This window comes from Grampus griseus (genome assembly GCF_964374135.1).
Source record: "Grampus griseus genome assembly, chromosome: 1".
In the NCBI taxonomy this organism is placed as follows: Eukaryota; Metazoa; Chordata; class Mammalia; order Artiodactyla; family Delphinidae; genus Grampus; species Grampus griseus.
Window position 1 is genome coordinate 20,333,265 of NC_139017.1, and position 19,121 is coordinate 20,352,385.

The 19,121-nt window shown below is 44.8% G+C and overlaps 2 protein-coding genes across 3 annotated transcripts in view; both read right to left on the reverse strand.

The window, feature by feature from the left end:
- Positions 1 to 222: 222 nt before the first annotated feature.
- On the reverse strand, positions 223 to 9,670 carry HHIPL2 (HHIP like 2; the record flags this gene model as incomplete). Its single annotated transcript, XM_082662928.1, is given in 9 exon segments — positions 223 to 527; positions 1,227 to 1,309; positions 4,434 to 4,515; positions 6,900 to 7,045; positions 8,137 to 8,482; positions 8,485 to 8,575; positions 8,579 to 8,635; positions 8,638 to 8,818; positions 9,627 to 9,670. Coding segments are annotated over 9 exon segments (1,335 nt in total).
- A 6,950-nt stretch (positions 9,671 to 16,620) lies between these two features.
- Positions 16,621 to 19,121, reverse strand: part of TAF1A (TATA-box binding protein associated factor, RNA polymerase I subunit A) — a 34,258-nt gene continuing 31,757 nt past the window's right edge. For both annotated transcript variants that reach the window (XM_082672078.1, XM_082672079.1), the window contains exon 11: positions 16,621 to 16,970. In XM_082672078.1, the coding sequence (XP_082528204.1) occupies positions 16,858 to 16,970 (113 nt within the window). In that variant the 3' untranslated portion in view covers positions 16,621 to 16,857. The remainder of the gene's footprint in view (positions 16,971 to 19,121) is intronic.

Genomic DNA, 19,121 nt, shown 5'->3' on the forward strand with positions numbered 1-19,121 from the left:
GGTGCCCTGGCAACATGGGGTTTGGTCTCCCCGCAGAAGCAGACAAGGAGCATCCGTTTAGATGGAAAAATTCCCGTGGACAGGACAACCGTGCCGCCTAAATCAAGCTCTCTCCACCGGTTCCCACCTCCACCCCCGGCTTCCCATGCGTCTAAGGTCACCTTCAGCAGTAGCAGCTTCCGCGTGGCAAGGTGGTTCTCTGGGCACTCGTCCCCTGACCTGTCACCGTGACCGAAGAGGCAGAGGGACACTTCTGCCAGCTCGCCTCCACTGTGCCGACTGGCTGCCTCTGCCTCGGGGGCGTCTCGGGCTCTTCCTCCTCTTCCCCTGGGGGCCTGGGGACCACGCTCTGGCTCTCTGCTTTGCACCAGACCTTGGAAACGTCTTCCTGCTGCTTGTGGGAGAAGCCGGCTTCTTGGAAGAGCCTTTCTGAGATGAGGTCCGGTCTGGACTGGAAGCTAAAGTTGCATTGGACAGTTTTCTAGCAGCTTCCTCGGACTTCTTCTTTAGCAAGTCCAAGACAATTTCTGGGAAACAAGCGTTTATCTAGGAGAAATATTAGTTCTGGAAAGTAGCTCGAAGAATCCTATGGAATCCTATGCCCACTTGAGGGTTCTTGAATATAAATTCTTTTGAAGTTAATATGTTTAATTCCCTGGCCTTGATCTAAATAGATTACTTTTGTAATGGGACTACTCCAGAGATGCATGGCTCTAGAATAGTTCCCTTAAGATACTGTCCCTCCCCTGTAAGTCTTTCCTGACTACCCTCCCGGGGGGAAGAAGTTCTCACTCTGAGGGCCTTCTCAGTCCCCTGGGCATGCTTCTAGCCAGAACCTCAATGCTATATTTATTTCTTCATTTGCCTGCACTACATGCCCTCCTCTCCTCTGATTCTAGACTCCTACAGGTCAGGTTCACTGCTGTATCCTCAGGGATTGGCACAGGGACTGCCACAAAGTAAGTACTAGATGAATGAATGAATACTTGAACGAACAAATGAATGAAAGAATGAATGGCAGCAGGTCACAGCAGAAGCAGGTGCTGCCCCCTCTCACCCTGGTACACAGAGGAGACATACAGACCACAGGTAATAGTCCTCAGGCAGAGGATAAGCCTTAGGTGAGGAAATAAGACCTGCCACTCCGGGATTGCCGCTGTTTGCAGAGGGCACTGTGCCGGCACCTGGATGCCAAGGCCTGAGCCTAAAGGCAGAGAGGGACTCACTAGCAAGTGGCCTGAACTGGACCCGCTTACTCTTGGTTTTCACCGGCACTGGCTTGTACTTGCGCTTGCCTGGAGGTGCTCGCCTAAAAACAGAGAGAAAAAGTGAGGATACAAGACTCTGAAGATGGAACCATGAAATTCCGGTCACCAAAAGGCATACATGTGCAAGAACTGGGTTCAGCCCTCCCTTATCCATAGGGATGGGACAGATATAACAGGAAATCTGCGATGAGCTCAGACAGAGAGGAGAAAGGACATGGACATCACAGGGACACTGTAGTGAGGCACTTCGGGGACAGTGTAGTGAGGGGGTTGGAGCATGGGCTTGGCAACAAAGAGAATAGGGTACAAATCCTGGGGACCATGGGCAAGTAAACCTTGCTAAGTTTTGATTTTCGCTTCTGTAAAATAGAAAAAGTAATATCACCCATCCTCACAGGGAGGCGAGGAGGATTAAATAAGAACTGTGTGCTTGGCACACCATAAGTGATTGATATATAATTTTTTTAATTCTTTTTTTGTTTGTTTTTTTTGTGGTACGTGGGCCTCTCACCACCGTGGCCTCTCCCGTCGCGGAGCACAGGCTCCAGACGCGCAGGCTCAGCGGCCATGGCTCACAGGCCCAGCCGCTCCGCGGGGCATGAACCTGTGTGGGTTCTTCCAGGACTGGGGCATGAACCTGTGTCCCCTGCATCAGCAGGCGGACTCTCAACCACTGCGCCACCAGGGAAGCCCTAAATTATTTTTTAAATGAGATTTTAAAAAACGATTGGAGCAGTGCTCAGCACATACAATTTTCTTTAAAGAAAATCTCTTCAGATACTCATGGCACGGCCCCTTAAGTAATGGCAGCCTCTCTACCTCCTAGTATTCTGATTCTCAAACTGCTGTCCCCTGGGTGCACCTTCTGAAACAAAAGGGACTTTGCAGACTAGGAACACTCCCGGCTAGTTGGTGGTAAAGCTGAGATTCAAACCCAGCATCCGGGGTCTATGATTCTAAGGGAAGGGCAGAAGGAAAAGATGGAAGGGGAAAAGCATACGTAAATAAACCAACTGCTCCTTAGAATGCTGGGGAGGGTGCATTTAGTGCAAAGACGGGCTAAAGAAGTAAGCAGAGCAGAATCTGGACCCACTGCTACAGAAGTCTGTACAATTCAAGTCGTCATTATAACTGAAGTGAATAGGTAGTGCTGAAATGACTGAGCCAGAAAGAGGAATGCGTTCCTATCCTCTGTCACCTCTTACGAGCTCTACCTCGGGCAAGTGATCAAAGGTAGCTAGGCTCAGTTACCTAATCTGTAGATTGAGGGTGTTACCCTGTCTCACTGGGATTCTGTCGGCATCAAATGTCAGCCTGCACACACAGCACCCAGCACAGTGCCTGGGACACAGAAATGACTCCATAAATGTCAACTGAGAGAAAGGCGCATGAGAAAGGGTGTCTTCAGCGTGGAGCAGCCTTCACAGTTGCTTTATGATTGATCTCTCACGCCACTAGAGGTAAGCTAAATTATCCCCCAGCCGAATCAGGAAACCGTCAAAGGAAAGAAAAGGGGATTCACATTGGAAACCTGTTGATAGAAAGAACAGAAAACTCCCCACCCAGGCACCTTCAGCCTCTGGAAGCACTTTAAAGACCCTGGGTTTGCTTCATCCCTCAAGCACAGGAGATCTGCATGGAGTAGACCCAGCAGTGGAGACAGCCAGTCCCTAATTCACCCCTGACAACCCTGCACTCCACCAGGAGAGTCCCTGGGCACAACCTCAGGGACTGAGTCTCTTCTGGGAACGTCTGAGAACACCAAACCCAAGCCCGGTTGCCAAGGGGAGCTGTGCTGGGCTGGGCTTCTGAGCCCTCACCAGCAGCACATGTACTCCGAACACCACCCCAGACATGGTAACAGATGCCTCACAGGGAAGTCTTCGTCTGCAGGTCTACCTTCAAGCTGATTCACGGGGAGACTTTCTGGCTTTGGGTAAGAATCCTGAGATAAATCCCGCACACTGCCCAGAGCTCTCAGGATGGATACACTGCATCACTCTCCCAGGGACAGATACGGACACACCTTCAACAACCTCACAAATGGGAGTCTGTAGTATGGCTTTTGCCTGATGAGTTGAAGGTTGGTTAGTCTCTGAGAAAGGTGGGCAGAGAAGCAGAGTTAAATATCGTAGAGTCTACCAAGTGAATAAATCCTCTCACTGAATTCCAGGAAGGATCAGGCGGAGACACTGAGAAACCTGACAGTTTTAGATACAGCTCCCAGGGATGGGTCCCAGGACCTCACAGACACCAAAACCCACTGATGCTCAAGTCCCTTATGTAATATGCTATGGTGTTCAGCATATAACCTACGCATTCTCCATATACTTTAAATCATCTCTAGATTACTTGTGATACCTAACACAATGTAAATGCTATGTAAATAATTGTAGATAAATATAACTGCTATGTAATTAGTTGTAAATATTACATAAATAGTTGCCAGGGCATGGCAAGTTCAAGTTTTGCTTTCTGGAATTTTCTGGAATTTTTAAAAATATTTTTGATCCACAGTTGGTTGAATCCACAGACGTGGAATCCATGGATACGGAGGGCCAACTGTATGTGCCAAAGACCAGCCCATGGGATAGGGTGGCAATAGCTACTCAGGTGGGCAGAGGTGTACACCCACTGTCAGATGATCCCAGACAGAAGTCTCCAGAAGCATAAAAAAAAAAAAAAACAAGACAGGAGCCACAGGTCTGGACTAGTCATCCTAGAAAGGCTCAAGATCCTCATTTCCAACCACAAAGAGACCGTTTCCCCAATATTCCATAATTCCTACAGATGCATCGTCCTACACAGTTGTCTGCCCAATCTGCTTTTTTTTTGTTTTCATGTATTTATTTGGTTACGCCGGGTCTTAGTTGTGGCACGTGGGCTCCTTAGTTGCAGCTCACTGGCTCCTTAGTTGCAGCGTGCATGTGGCATCTAGTTCCCCGACCAGGGATCGAAGTCGGCCCCCCGGCATTGGGAGCTCAGAGTGTTAACCACTGCGCCACCAGGGAAGTCCCAGACCAGTCTGCTTTGCATCTAAAAGAAAGATACGCTCCGTTGATCGTATCTGGTAATTCTTGGGGAGTGAGGACTGTTTTTCTGACCTGCCATGGCGATAAAGACAAGCTCCAATCACCTGAGAAGAAAAGGTAACCCAAGGCCCACCTCGATGGGTCAACAAATTTGTAAATGGATCCATGCGGTGTGTAGACGCTTGGGTAGGAGGTGGCCAGGAAGTAGAGCTCCCCTGATAAAACAGGAACAGGCCATCAAGGACAGGACACAAGGCCGGGCCAAGACAGCTGAACACACAGAAAATCATGACCAGGGGTTGTGGCCCTGAAATGCATGAGCCCCAGGAAGGGATCCCTGAAATCCTGACTGACAGTGAGGCCTCAAGGTCTGTGAGCTCCCCAAGGAGAAAGTCCATCTCAGCCCCCCAGACCAGCTTGGGGTGTCCCCGACCAGAGGCACGTTTCTGTTCATGTTCCCTGAGCCAAAGGGCTTCTCATCTCATTTATCACCTCTTTGCTTTCAGAAACTTCACATCAGTGAGCCTCCCTCTCCCTCCCCAGTTCTCCACTACTGATGAGGAGTCTCCATAAAGCCCAGAGATAGGCAAGCCACAGGCTGAGGACCACTTATTAGATACTTTATATTCTATTACCCCTTCCTTACTGTGTTAGTCCCCCTTCCCCCATCTCACCGTGTCCTCCAACTCCACCTTCTTCAGTCTTGGGTTCCTTATTTCCTGTGACACCCTCCACTCCTCGGCACCCCCTTGGTCTTCTCCACACCCCACAGAAATCACCTCCACCCACTGTCTTCCTCATCTCTTTTACCAGGGACCCCCTTTTCCTCCCATTTCCTCATGTTTGAACTCCAGAAAACACTGCTCCCTTCTCATGGTAAGTACCTCATTCCACCTCGTTTCACGGTTCCCTGTGAGGGACAGTGTAGGGTTTATGAGCCCAACTTTGGGTAGATAAAACTAAGTTTGAAATCTGATAACACCCATTACCATCTGTGTTGTCTTGGGCAACCTCTCCACCTGGGTAACGCTCGTGTTATTTATTCACTTGTAAAAGGGAGATAAGAATATCCTCCCTGATTATTAGGTATTAAATGAGAAAGTGTTCAGTCATCGGCAGTTCCTCTTACTTCCTTATGTCTCTGTTCCCTAAAGCCTGGCACCGTGACAGTTTTGTGAGCCTGACACAACTTTTGTGCTATCGCACTGGGTTTAATGCACTTACTGTTGTGTGATTTACACAAGCTCTCTCTCAACCTTATGGAAGGAAATGTCTTACTAAGGTGCAAATTGGAAAAGTCTAGAGCTTTAGACAGCTCTGAGCTAGTTAAACAATCTTCTTCCTTGAATTCGTGGAGAGCAGTGACTAATGTTTGTCTCAGGCCGAGTGTGAGACTGATGTTCTTTGCAGAGGTAACGCACACAAGGTAACAACTGACTAATAGACTTTGGTTTTGTGTATTGACAAACTGTATTTATAATCTTCCCCTTGTAAGGGGGTCTGAGGACTTAGGACAAACCCTTCCCTAGAGCCAGTTTGCCCCTCTGATTAGAAACCCCAGGTACTGTCCAAGGTGATGCTGACATTAGATAAATGAGGTGTCTACCAACTGTCTTCATGTGCACAGGTCACCCTCGGGCAAGGGTCCCTCCAAACCACGCAAACAATTTCTGGTCTAAAAGGAGAATTGGAAACCCTGCATTGCTGCATATTCCCTACACATGACTACAGTTGGTGTAAATTATATGTTCCAAAAATGCCATAGATTTGGACATGCATGTATTTTCAGGGGAAGACAATGCTAGAAGTGAATTTCATTTGTAGGGTCTGACATTTTTAAAAAATGTATTTTAGGGCAAAAAAACACACCAAAAAACTATAACAGGCCATGTAAAGCAAAATGCACGCAATGTGAATTTACTGCAAGCTTTGTGACCTCAGCCAGTCCTCCTGAAGATGTGCTTCAGTGACTGACATTCAGAAATCCAACCCTTCAGAACTCAGCCACGGGTAGCCCCACACCCGCCACTCACTTATTTATTTACTCACTCGTTTATTTGTGCCAGCTGTTGGTTAGAAGAACTCAGGAAATAAACTGTAGCAACAGTGAAGGCAGAGCTCTGGTGCAACTAAAATGTGGCTTATCTCAAGCTGGTGACTAATAGTAAAATAATGAAATAAACTGAGTTCTAAACAGGTCAATAATGGGAAAGACTATAACACATGCAGAAAATCTGAATCACTCTTTGCAAAAACACAAAAGCAAGCAACTCTGGAAGAAAATAACTTGCCTCGGGGACAGCCTCCCTGGCTTTAGGGAGCCATGGCCGCTGGGCCTGCGCGTCCGGAGCCTGTGCTCCGCAAGGGGAGAGGCCACAACAGTGAGAGGCGCGCATACAGCAGAAAAAAAAAAAAAGAAGGTGACTAAATGACAGTGAAAATAGAAAAAGTGGTAGTTGCATTTTCAATAACAATAATAAGAGTAATAATAACAATAGTAATAATAATGATTATTATGATAATAAATGTTCAGTTCACAATGCCTGTGATTATCTAAGTTCCAGTAAGCAGAAACAGAATAACCTTGTACGTTTGTTACCTGCTTCATCTTCAGCAAAGGAGATGATAAATTTGCTGTATGTACTGATCAACCCTGGGAAGGCACAGGACTCAGTGTTGCCCAGGCAAATGTCCTGTTTCTCCCATTTCTTGGTTTTTCTATCTTCCTGCAAAGCCATAAGTCGACTAGATGAAAAGCAAAACCTTATATTTTAGGAATCCATATTTCCACCCTGCAGGATATTTTTTCCTCCTAGAATCAAGGAATCCTTGACTATCAGGAGTGAGTCTCCCATAGGAGACCAATAACTAGCTTCCCTCAGGAATCAAAAAAGCTGCTGCAGAGATATTTCGGTCACCCACTTGCCCTAGATGGGGAAGTTCACTTGCTATTATAAGAGGAGCTTGGTGCTCTGTGAAGGTTGCACCACTACAAACGACTAATCTAATTTTTATTAACTGGTTAGTTGCTCAACACCTCTAAGCCTCTATAAAATCTATCAATCTATAAAATGGGGGACGGTAAGAGAATTTACCATAGGCAAGCATTGTGAATGTTAAATAAGATAATATATATAAATATCTCGCTAAGTGTCTAGCATATAGTGAGGGCTCAAAACCCAGTAGCTGGGGCTCAGCCTTACCCTCCGCTCTACAAGAACTCTCAGTCCCTTCCTTCAGGCAACCACACAGGGGTCAGTCTATCACTTCTTCATGCTCTTTTCAATCCCCTAACCTGTCTATATGGGAAGAGAGAGACAAGGCAGAAAGGAAAAGGAAAAAAGGCAGCATGGTAGAGTGAAAGAGCAGGAGTGTGGGGTCAGTTAGAACTGAGCCGTTCATCTGACCAGGCATCAGTAACTTAACGGCCTTGCGTCACAACTTCCTGCAAGGATGAGAATTTCCATGTTCATGGTAAAGGACCTGGGATCTAATGGTCACGCAATAATCAGAGGCTGCTATTATATTTAATATACTGATATTATCTAAAATCATTTCTCAAACGCTTACGGCTGCCGGCCCTTGCTTAGCCTCTGTAAACTCAAGCAAGCATGGTTCCAGGTGTAACTGTAAGGTGGGTGGCTGTAGCCATGAAGAAGCCATGGACTCAAGAAGCTAACTTGGGTTAACCTCAGTAATCAACAATGACTCCTTTATCATCATTATAAGCTAGTAGGTCTAAACCCAGGAAAGCTCTCCTATATCATCTCAGAGGACTGATGGGCAACATTTTGAAACACAGTACACAGCTGCAGATTCTCATGGGTATGCCTCACCTCTCCGATTTGAGATCAGCTTTGCTGGGATCTGCCCGAGAAAGCTTCATCTCACTAATCCGAATCTTTTCGACCCTCTTCTTGCCCAGGCATGAATAATAAATATAGAACTTGCGGTTGCGGTGGAATTGGGGATGGAAAGCCAACCCCAGGAAGCCTCTCTCATCCCCCATCCAGGGAGTGATCAGCACGATGCTCTTGAGGTCCAGGAAGGGTTGCTCCAGGCGACTCCCATCAGGCAGATAGACCCCCACCTGCTCGGCCACGAAGAGGTGACGGGTGCCGTCCCCAGCGTGGACCATGGAGACCGGGTTCCTCAGCCCGGGGGCCACAGGCAGCCCCGAGGGTTCTCGGCCACCACCCCCAGGTTGCGGTTGAGATGGCCACTCCTCAAGACGTTAGGGAAGCAGTGGGCCTTGTCGGGAAGGTTGAGGAGCCATTAGAAGCGCGCGCCATCCTTTTCATGGGATTCCTGGAGGCGGCGGTCCTTGGTGAGCAGAGCAGGGAGACTGCGGAGCGGCAGTTAGAGTGGAATGCAGAGCAGTAGTCAGAGCAGAGGTCGGGAAGGTTCCGGAGGGGCGTCCGCGGGTTCTCAGCATCATAGCGGTGGGCTGCGCAGGGCGAGCACTCCTGGAAAAGAAGAGGCAGCTCAGCCCCAGCGGGCAGACGGACCACGGTGGAGCTGGAACCAGTTTTTGAGCAAACAGTGGGAAAAAAAGATCTGGGAAAGAACCAGGATTCTGGAGCTCCTGTTACCAACTACTGGTAAAGCTCCTCTCTGGGACCCAAATTTTCTACCCAGTTAATGCTTCTGAAAAGCAGAAAGGAAAAAAAAAAAAATCCTCACATTCACTACACCATCTCTAGCATTTTAAGTTCATTCTTGACATATAGAGTTTTATTAAACGATCACTTTTTTCTAAAAAAGAGAGAGTACCAAATGTCTCCATCTTTCCCTTTATCCTAAATGCTGTGTCTGTAAGATTTGATTTCTTTTTGCACATCTGAAGCAATGTGGTAAGGGTTTTACATTTGTTGAATCTCAGTGTTGGATCCGTAGTGTTAATTACTTAATTTTCTGTGCTTTTCCGTATGTTCAAAATATTGTATAATTTAAAAATAAAATGATCAAAATGAACACGCTACATCATTCCCAGGGATTAGGCATCTAGCAATTTCTTCCCTTATTTATTAAAAATATTGAAGTGTTTAATATACAAAACACCATGCTGGGAGCCACACAAATTTAAATTGTGGCTCTGGGGCCATATGACTGCTCTTGACAAACATACAAGGACTGTGAACCAAAAGAATATCTGCTACTTGGGCCTCCCTAAACTATAGCGTTTTCTAGGAGGAAAATAGAATATTGTGGGCAGACAACCAACTCTCAATAGTGACGAAAGGCAGAGGCAAGTGAGATGAGGAAAGTAAGAACGACCAATTTAAAGGGGGTAGTTTGGGGCTGTGGGGGTCCTCTGGCCCAGAACCCACTTCTGATCACTGATGCCTCCCCCAGGGCCGTCTCATTCATGTCTGTTCTCTCATCACTTTAACAGAGGGACCAGCAGCGTTTCTCAGATATGTTGAGTTCCCCATTCTTTCTTATTTCAGCCCTGATTGCAGACTGCAGAGCGACTTCTTGGTTATCAGAAAGAGCAGAAGAAAGAGCCCAGAGACTCACAGCATCTCTCCCTGGGCTGTTGTCTGCTTCTATTCAGGATACGTGTCAGAGCTGCTGACAAGAAGCCATATGAACCGCTCTGAGTCCCTGGCTGAGCTGTCCACCCCTGGGGAGTAGAAAGAAGAGAGATGGAAGACAAAAATAAGGATGAAATACCCAGGAGCAAAGGAGGCTGTGGACATATAATCACTACCATGGCACACTCTTATGCAGCAATTTAGAGTCTGCACAGTTGCCTTTACTCAATCAGCTCAGTAACTATCATTTCTCTGTCTTAGAAAATGAAGGCCCGGGCTTCCCTGGTGGCGCAGTGGTTGAGAGTCAGCCTGCCGATGCAGGGGACACGGGTTCGTGCCCCAGTCCGGGAAGATCCCACCTGCCACGGAGCGGCTGGGCCTGTGAGCCATGGCCACTGAGCCTGCGTGGCCGGAGCCTGTGCTCCACAACGGGAGAGGCCACAACAGTGAGAGGCCTGCGTACCGCAAAAAAAAAAAAAGAAAATGAAGGCCCAGGAAGAGTCTCTATTGTGTGCCAAGCACTGTTCTCTGCACGGGGGCTATGACAGTGAGCAAGGTGCGCAAAGGGTCTGTTCTAATGGACCTTACGCTTGCCCCAGGTCAGAGAACCATTGAATGGATGGGCCAGGGCTGTTGTGACTCTACTTTGGCATGGTGTGATCAAAAGGGCACGAGACTTGGAGCCTGAGCCTCCGGATTTGTGCCCCGACACTGTTTGACCTTCAGTAAGTCCTTTAAAACTCCTGATTCCTCATCAGTAAAATGGGGGTCCTAGTAGCTGCCTACAGGATCATTGCTGGGAACACACCATGTGTGGGGGGGAAGAAAGAGGAAGAATAAAGTTGTGAATTTTAATAGACACTTGTAGCTTATTCTTTTTTGTTTCATTTTTGGTTTTGTTTTTAATTTTATTGAAGTATAGTTGGTTTAAAATGTTGTGTTAATTTCTGCTGTACAGCAAAGTGATTCAGTTATACATATATATATTCTTTTTCGCATTCTTTCCCATTATAGACATGTGTAGGTTATTCTTATTCCTCAAATTCTTAAAACTGGAGAGCTGTTGAATTTGGCTTTCTGAAACCTCACCCAAAAGGGAAGGGGGAGGCAGGAGAGAGGGAGGGAAGAGACATTTTTATCAGGGGAATATCTCAGAAATTAAGAGTCTCGGTGCTGCTCATAAGAGCCCAGCTTCTGCCCAGATGGTTTTCCCAGAGTTAATTCTCCAGGAAACAGCCAAGGGGTGGAACCCGAGGTAAGAGAGGACAGCCCGGAGCGATGTCTCACAGGTGGCTGGCTTCTGTGCCAGCCTCTGCTATGTTCCCTTCACTGGGAGTTGGGGTGGCCCGTTGGCTCTGGAATCACAGCAGGAGAGCCAAGTAATTGTGCTGACATGCCCAGGCGGGTCTCAGATCAAAGGTCTGCCTGGATTTGCTGTGTCTCACCCCCAGCACATCATGAGAACACTCCTCCTCACAGCAACCTCTTTCACCTGCTCTCCAACACAGACTCTCCCCTGTACCCCTGAAGCCCTCTTCCCACAAAGTCAGTGTGTGCATTCTGCATCCAGCGTGGGTTCGGGCTGAGACCTACTGAGGTGATGTCTGCCAAGCATGTGGGTTTTGGCTACTGGAGAGCCAGGAGAAGCAGAACCTCTGAGTCATTGCCACTCAGCAGCTTGAAGCTCTCCTAGGCCAGGTCTGGAAAGCTGGGGAGAGCCCCCATCATCACACCAGAGACCCCCTGGCACAAATGACCAGGACGAGGGCTGCATCCCCACGGATGCCACCACTTCCCCCATGCGCTCTGTGAGCACCACAGGTGTGTGCTGTGCTCAGCTCTCAGAGCCCTGCAGGGAGGACCCAGACCATGGCTGCCCAGACAGCTCCATGAAGAATACCAATCGCATTCTTCTGGGGCCTGAGAAAGCATCAGGGCCCGCAGAACCCCAGAGGGAGAGCTTTGGGAAACCTGTGGAAACCAAACTCCACCTCAGTGTGTCTGTGCAGAGCCCAAAGCCCCAGGTGGAGGCAGCTGGCAGGTGAGCAAGCTTCTAAAGGGCTTTTAAAATACAAACGTTTTTGTAACTAAGAGAAAAGTCAAGGGGAGGGAGTCCTTAGAATGATCCCTGGGGTACTGTTCAACATCATACCTCGTTGAATGTTGCTTTTTAAAACATAATACAGCATCAGTAATTCATTGGTGGCTGTGCTGATTCCACGGGGTTGTTTGCTCGAAGTTCAGATAATGTCATTGCTCTGGAAGCCTTGGGCGGGAGGAGCTACACTTGGACCAACTTCCGCCAGTGAATCTACAGCCCTGAGGCCTCAGAAATGGGAGGTGACCGTTTACCCTGTGACGTGTAAGAATGAGTGCATTCTCTTGTTCCGTGTAGGACCTGAGAGTACTTTTTGGTTGTACTAACGTTTGTCTCAGTTTTCCTTTGCCATGAAAAAAAAATTGAGTCCAAAGGAATGCCTCCTTTTTGGAAAATAATTTTAAATGATTCTGTTTACAGAATTAGAACTCGGCATTAAAAAAATTAACTTGGACATATGAAAACACAAATCTTCCTACCTACCCAGGACATGTAAATCAGATCTTATTGCTTTGGGCAGAGTGATTACAAAATTAGCAGGGAGAGACTGGCTTGCAGGTCCCATCAGATGTAATGACAGCATGAATTTCTCATTATTAAAATATGTAATTTAATATAATATTATATTGCATAATATATTTTAGATATAATATTTTAGATATAATACCATAATACATGTGGTTATGTAATAATTATGCAGTAATTAATTTTATCATAGATGTCTCAATGTCAGTTCAGTAGGTTTGTATGAGCATGTGCAAAGCATTATGCTGGAAGAGGAATGTTGAACAGAAAACTGATGCACAAAACAAACTTTTTCAAGAAATTTATGCTCTGAGAAGAAAAGTTAAAATAAATTTCCAAATAATACAAGGCAGATTATATTAAGATAATAAGGAAGGAGCAAACTGCCAGTGGATTCCAAGGAGGGAGAGATGACATCAGGCTGGAGGGGACAAAGAAAAAAGTCTTAATGAAGGTTGATCAGGGTATTGAGATAAGGTACAGATGGGGAAGAACGGAGGACAAATTTTGACTGTGAGGTGAGCTTAGGAGATAAACCTGGAACCACCAGCTGGGCCAAGACCGAGTATCTGAAATCACTTTAGCTCTCACTTTTGAAGCAGGCATGATATTTCCTTTAAAAATTATTGTATTAATTCGCTAGGGCTGCCGTAACAAAGTACCACAAACTGCGAGGCTTCAATAACAGACATTTATTGTCTCACAGTTCTGGAGGCTGGAAGTCTGAGATCAAGGTGTCAGCAGGGTGGGTTCCTTCTGAGGGCCAGGAGGAAGAATCTGGCCCCCGTCCCTCCCCTAGCTTTTCAGGGTTTACCAGCAATGTTTTGCATTCCTTCGCTTGTAGAAACATCACCCCAATATCTGTCGTTGTGTTCATACAACTTTCTCCCTGTGTGCATGTCTGTGTCCAAATTTCCCCTTTTATAAAGACATCAGTCAGATTAGCACTCACTTTAATGGTCTTATTTTAACTTGATTAACTCTATAAAGATCCAATCTCCAAATAAAGTCACATTCTGAGGTACTGGGGGTTAGGATTTCAATGCGTCTTTTTGGGGACACACAATTCATCCCATAGCAGTTACACACACACACACACGTTGTTTCCTATGGCAAGTGCCTTTTTTTAAAAAAAATAAATCTATTTATTTATTTTTGGCTGCGTTGGGTCTTTGTTGCTGCACGCGGGCTTTCTCTAGTTGCGGCGAGCGGGGGCTACTCTTCATTGCGGTGGCTTCTCTTGTTGCAGAGCACAGGCTCTAGGCACACGGGCTTCAGTAGTGGTGGCATGCAGGCTCAGTAGTTGTGGCTCGTGGGCTCTAGAGCACAGGCTCAGTAGTTGTGGCTCGTGGGCTCTAGGGCGCACGGACTTCAGCAGTTGTGGCGCACGGGCTTAGCTGCTCTGCGGCATCTGGGATCTTCCCCGGCCAGGGTTCGAACCTGTGTCCCCTGCATTGGCAGGCGGATTCTTAACCACTGCACCACCAGGGAAGCCCAGCAAGTGCCTTTTAAAAACGATATTGTGAGGTTAAGTTCTGGTGTTTATCCTAGAATCAGGTCATGGAATAAAATTGAGAAAATATAAAAAGAAATGCTCCAGCTCAGTACTCTTGCATATAGTTTACTGATTTCTCTGGCATCTATCTGCCTTCTCTCACAGTCTGAAAATGAGCAGGCACGTTTAAGCTCAGGGAAAGTATTAACAATTCTTCTCATTTGTATTATGTACTATAGTTTATGAAGTATTTTCTCACTTCATCTCATGTGATCTTCACAATAATTCTATTAGCTAAGCAGGGTAGATATGCCATTACCAATGTATGGACAAGTGGCTTAAGTCTGAGAGGTTTCATGAAACATTTAGGGTCATGCTTTAGGTGACCGCAAAAGATGGCAAGGAAGTTTAGGTGTTCTGAATTACATCCCAGATTTTTCTCATTCCATCATGATGTATAAAAGTATTTTTTTAAAAAGAAAGTACACGAACTTCCCTGGTAGTCCAGTGGGTAAGACTCTGCACTCCCAATGCAGGCAGCCCAGGTTCGATCCCTGGTTGGGGAACTAGATCCCACATGCATGCCGCAACTAAGAGTCCACATGCCACAACTAAGAAGCCCGCATATGGCAACTAAAGATCCTGCATGCTGCAACTAAGACCCAGCACAACCAAAATAAATAAATATTAAAATAAAAATAAAAAAGAAAGTACAGCAATCAATTTTACTTGTCTCCATTCTGTAGGTAAAGAAACAATGAAAGCATATGATAAACCCAGGATTCAAACCTAACAGTCTCCTGAGGCCCTACCCTTGGCAGAAATTCACCAAGATTATTACTGCCTATGGGACAGGTGCACTCAGTCCATAGCTTTCATAAATTTTCATTCAGTTCTACTCAATATTTAATAAGCCAGAAATTCTGTTAGGTGTTGGTGATATGGAGATTATTAAGGCTAGGTAATATACTACTGAGAAAGACAGATGTACAAAGACCATTAAACAATGTGGTGATTTCACAAGAGTCTGTATGGGGAGGGATCAGTGAGGACACAGAGAGGGAACCTTCCATGCCCAGGAGAAAGGATGGGTGATGGATCCCCTCTATTCTTTTTCCTGCTCCCTAGCTCAGGGCACTACAGGTTATAAACATGACTAAACTGGAAGGCAGTACACATAGCACAGAGTGTGACCTTTGGAACCACACTGATCGGGTTATAGTCCTGGAGCCAGCATCTACCAGCTGTGACCCTGGGCAAGTGACTTAATCTCTGAAGACACCACTTTCTTTCTTGTTAAGATAGGGATAATTCATAGGACTGCAGTGATGAGATGATGAAATGTAAAGCCCAAAGTGCTTGATAAATTTTAGCCATTATGACTCATGAAACTAGCTTTTAGTGGGCTTAAAAAAATTTCACAGTTGGAAAAAGTTTCACATTGCTCTTATTGCACAATTAGATACAAACATTTGATAACCATATCTACTCATTTCTCCTTCATTCTCACCTCCATCCTGCTAGGGACCATGAGAATTCATAAATCCTATTTTAGAGTTTTTGACTATAGGTTTCAGGGAGTAGATGCCCTGACGATCTTGGCTTAGGCTTTGAGATTCTGTCCACATCCTCTGGGAATTTCACCCTTATAGTGTTGATCTTATATGGAACTCCTTTACCACCCAAGCATGGACTCTCAGTGGTGAAGCCGACCCTATTCATTGGTAGTTTTCACTTGCTTTACTTTGGTTCTGTGGGGCACCTACTTGTTTCACACAAATATTATAAAGTTGGGTAGTTATTTGTTGATAGTCATTTATTTACGAAGTATAAAATATCGAATTATTGACAAAGCATAATTTGTCCCCTAATTTTCTGACAGATGGTTTGAAATTGGTAGGAATATAAGCCAATGGGGAAAACGTGTGGTTTGCCACCTTAATATCGGACTTGCTCTGAAGTTAAGGAGCCTTCATGGAACTCAAATACTAGTTATCTGAACAGTAAATGTATATGAACCAAGACAGTTTTCAAGAAGCACTTACTCCACCAGTTACCACAACATATTAGAAAGCTCAGCTTATATTCCAGGAAAGTTGTTCTTGGCTTCTGAGCAAAGCTTTCCAATGGGCTTCCTGTATGACCCTGGGACACTATTTCTCCACTGTCCAGCTACCTACTGCTGCATTCTGGTTTCCAAGAGAAAGGAGAGGGACACAGTAGTTCTAGAACATGTCTTAGATTGCTGTGCAAGGCAAACAAGCAAAACCAACAAAGCTAGAATCCTTTAAAGTTAGGCCAGTGCCAGCTAAAAGCAACCAGGCCCCTCCTACCCTCTCTGACCCAAATGAGTCCTCCAGAGTCAAAGGTAGCTCTCTACCAGAGGTCACTTAACCCCACACTGCCATGTCTTACTACCAAAAGAGAAAGAGGAGGAGTTCTTTTCTAAATCCTTCTCTGTTTCCTCAACAGAACTCATCACCAATATGTTCTTCATGGTGGTAAACCTAACATAGATCATTTGCATCTAAAAGAATACACATGTTCATTTAACAGTCCCACAAGTTATATTTCATTACACAATTATCAGAGGCAAATTATCTGCAAACAGCAATAACTGCTGTAGAGCTATATGCTCTGATTAAACAAATGTATTTTTATTTGAAGATTATTCCTTAATAAATGTTACATTTAACAGTACAAAAAAAAAGGAAAAATATATTTACAAAGAGCAAAGGCAATGAGACTGTTTCTTCAGTTATAACCGATAGTAAAAGAAAATATAACTTTTTCATAGCCAAATAAGCTACCTTCTTAAAATATCAAATAAATAAATACATTTAAAGCTATCAACTGAGTTACTACTCTGTAGCTACTAATCTGAAGTAACTAAAATTCAGTATCAGAGTCCTGGATTTACAATGCTGTATTTTTTCACTGATTTCTTTATCTGCTTAATTTTCTTCTTTAAGACTTGATGATCTTGTTTTGAAATATTCCGAAAATATCTACAACCTAAGAAACAAAACAAGGCAAAATAAAAAGTTTTAATACTTATCATCAAGTTCTTCAAGTATATTTCTACATTTTAAAAATTTTGCTTCAACTCTGGCATACTGATGATTCTAAAAGTAGAAGGATTTGTATTATCTACACCGATATGTCTAAGCCCATTCTCAGAGCTGTCACCAATGAAATGTACTGCTTCCTACGTACAAAAATATTTCTGATGCGTCATAATTAAAGCATATACTTTAGCTTGTTTTCTACCTTCCCTCCTAAACCTTAGTTAAGGTGATATGCATATTATATATATTCGTATATTAAATGAGCCTTCTCCAGAAGCAAACTACTAGAGCTCCCTTCTCAATGATAAGTTGGTAAAAGAGCCAAAGATGCATTTATGACAATAAGGAAGTTCTCTGTAGAAAACCCTGATGTGAAGAATTAGAATAAACAAATCACAGGTTAGAAGAAATCAAAAATTTAATCTAGTCATTCCCGCCATCTAGCAGGCAGCTGGATGGTGATCATGCAGATATGCCAAAGGTGCCAAAGGTGCTCATCAGAAGTTCTACCTGCTTTTCGTAGTCTTACAATGCTAAGAGGATCACTAGTTAAGTATTTCAGAGACATGAATCAAATTCCTGTAAGAAAAACGTAAACTGGATATTATAAGAGATTTTCTCTATTTAATAAATGAGATCATAAAAAACATAGGAAAAATTAATTTTATTACAGTCTCAGTTTGCATTTATTCATAGTCTCTGGGAACTTGCTAGAATATATATTGTACCTAGAGTAACAATTTTTTTTTTTTTTTTTTTTGCGGTACGTGGGCCTCTCACTGTTGCGGCCTCTCCCACTGCGGAGCACAGGCTCCGGATGCGCAGGCTCAGTGGCCACGGCTCACGGGCCCAGCCGCTCTGCGGCATGTAGGATCCTCCCGGACCGGGGCACGAACCCATGTCCCCTGCATCGGCAGGCGGACTCTCAACCACTGCGCCACCAGGGAAGCCCTAGAGCAACAATTTTATTATCCCTGAAAATAGTAAAGTGAGAACTGCTAATATTTTATTAGCTGGGAAGCAGTGGCGTGTGTGGTGTTATATAATAATTTGTGTTTCTAAACACATCTACCACTTTAGCAAAAACAAAATACTTTGTACACAGATTTCTGCTTCAGTCTAGAATACAGAAAACTGGAAAAAACTCTGCTACCAATCTAACACAGAGAAAAAGCCAAATAAACTACAATTCCTAACTTCAAGCCCACCAAGCTAAAGTCACAGGGCAGCCAAGCAGCCTGAACTGTTGGGAGAAAAGGCCCCTCCAAGGAGAAATGGGCCTGGTTCACCTTGAGCAGAGCATGGGAGGAAGGGCAGCCACCGTACCCTACTCCAAGCTCAAAGCAAACGGAGGCCACGACTAAAATTCGAATCCCAGGAGGTACTGAGGGTAACCAGATCAAGAACAAAACCCAGCACAACTCCCAATAGACTGACTCAACCCCCATACTAACACCCTGAAAGAAGAAAAGGTGAGTCCATTCGCAGACATTTTATGCCTGATATTTGCAGGATACCTCAGAATGTATAAAGCACTTTGATGTGATGTTTGTGTGATGCTTAACAATCCTGTAAGCAAATAGGGCAGGTGTTACACTGCCCATCTCAAACAGAAGGATCCCAAAGGTTAACTGCTTGACCTAAGTGACATGGCAAGTAAGGGACAGAATTGGAAGTTAACCCAGGTCTCCCGACCCAACTCAAACCCAGGTACCTTTTGATATCTGTACCAGGAACCTCTACACTCATAAAGTAGAAAGTCACAGTCCAAATCACATTTGTTTCTTGTCATCAGTACATAAGAGAGAAATTTTTAAAACTACTTTCATGTTTGCTAATCCTTTTCCTCCCATAAAATCAGTATTTTACTAATCTAAGTAATCATCTGAAACATTAACTGAGAATACTAATTCCAAATCAATACAAATTATATCTAAACCGACCTGAAGAATCTCTTTAGGATACTTTAAACTCTCTGGCCACATAGTGCTTACTCATGGCCACTGTGAGGTCACTTTCTTCACCTCTGGACACGTTCTGTGGCAGTCTCATTTCAGTACTGGCTACCTTTCTATATTTCAGTGGTACAAAGCAGGTA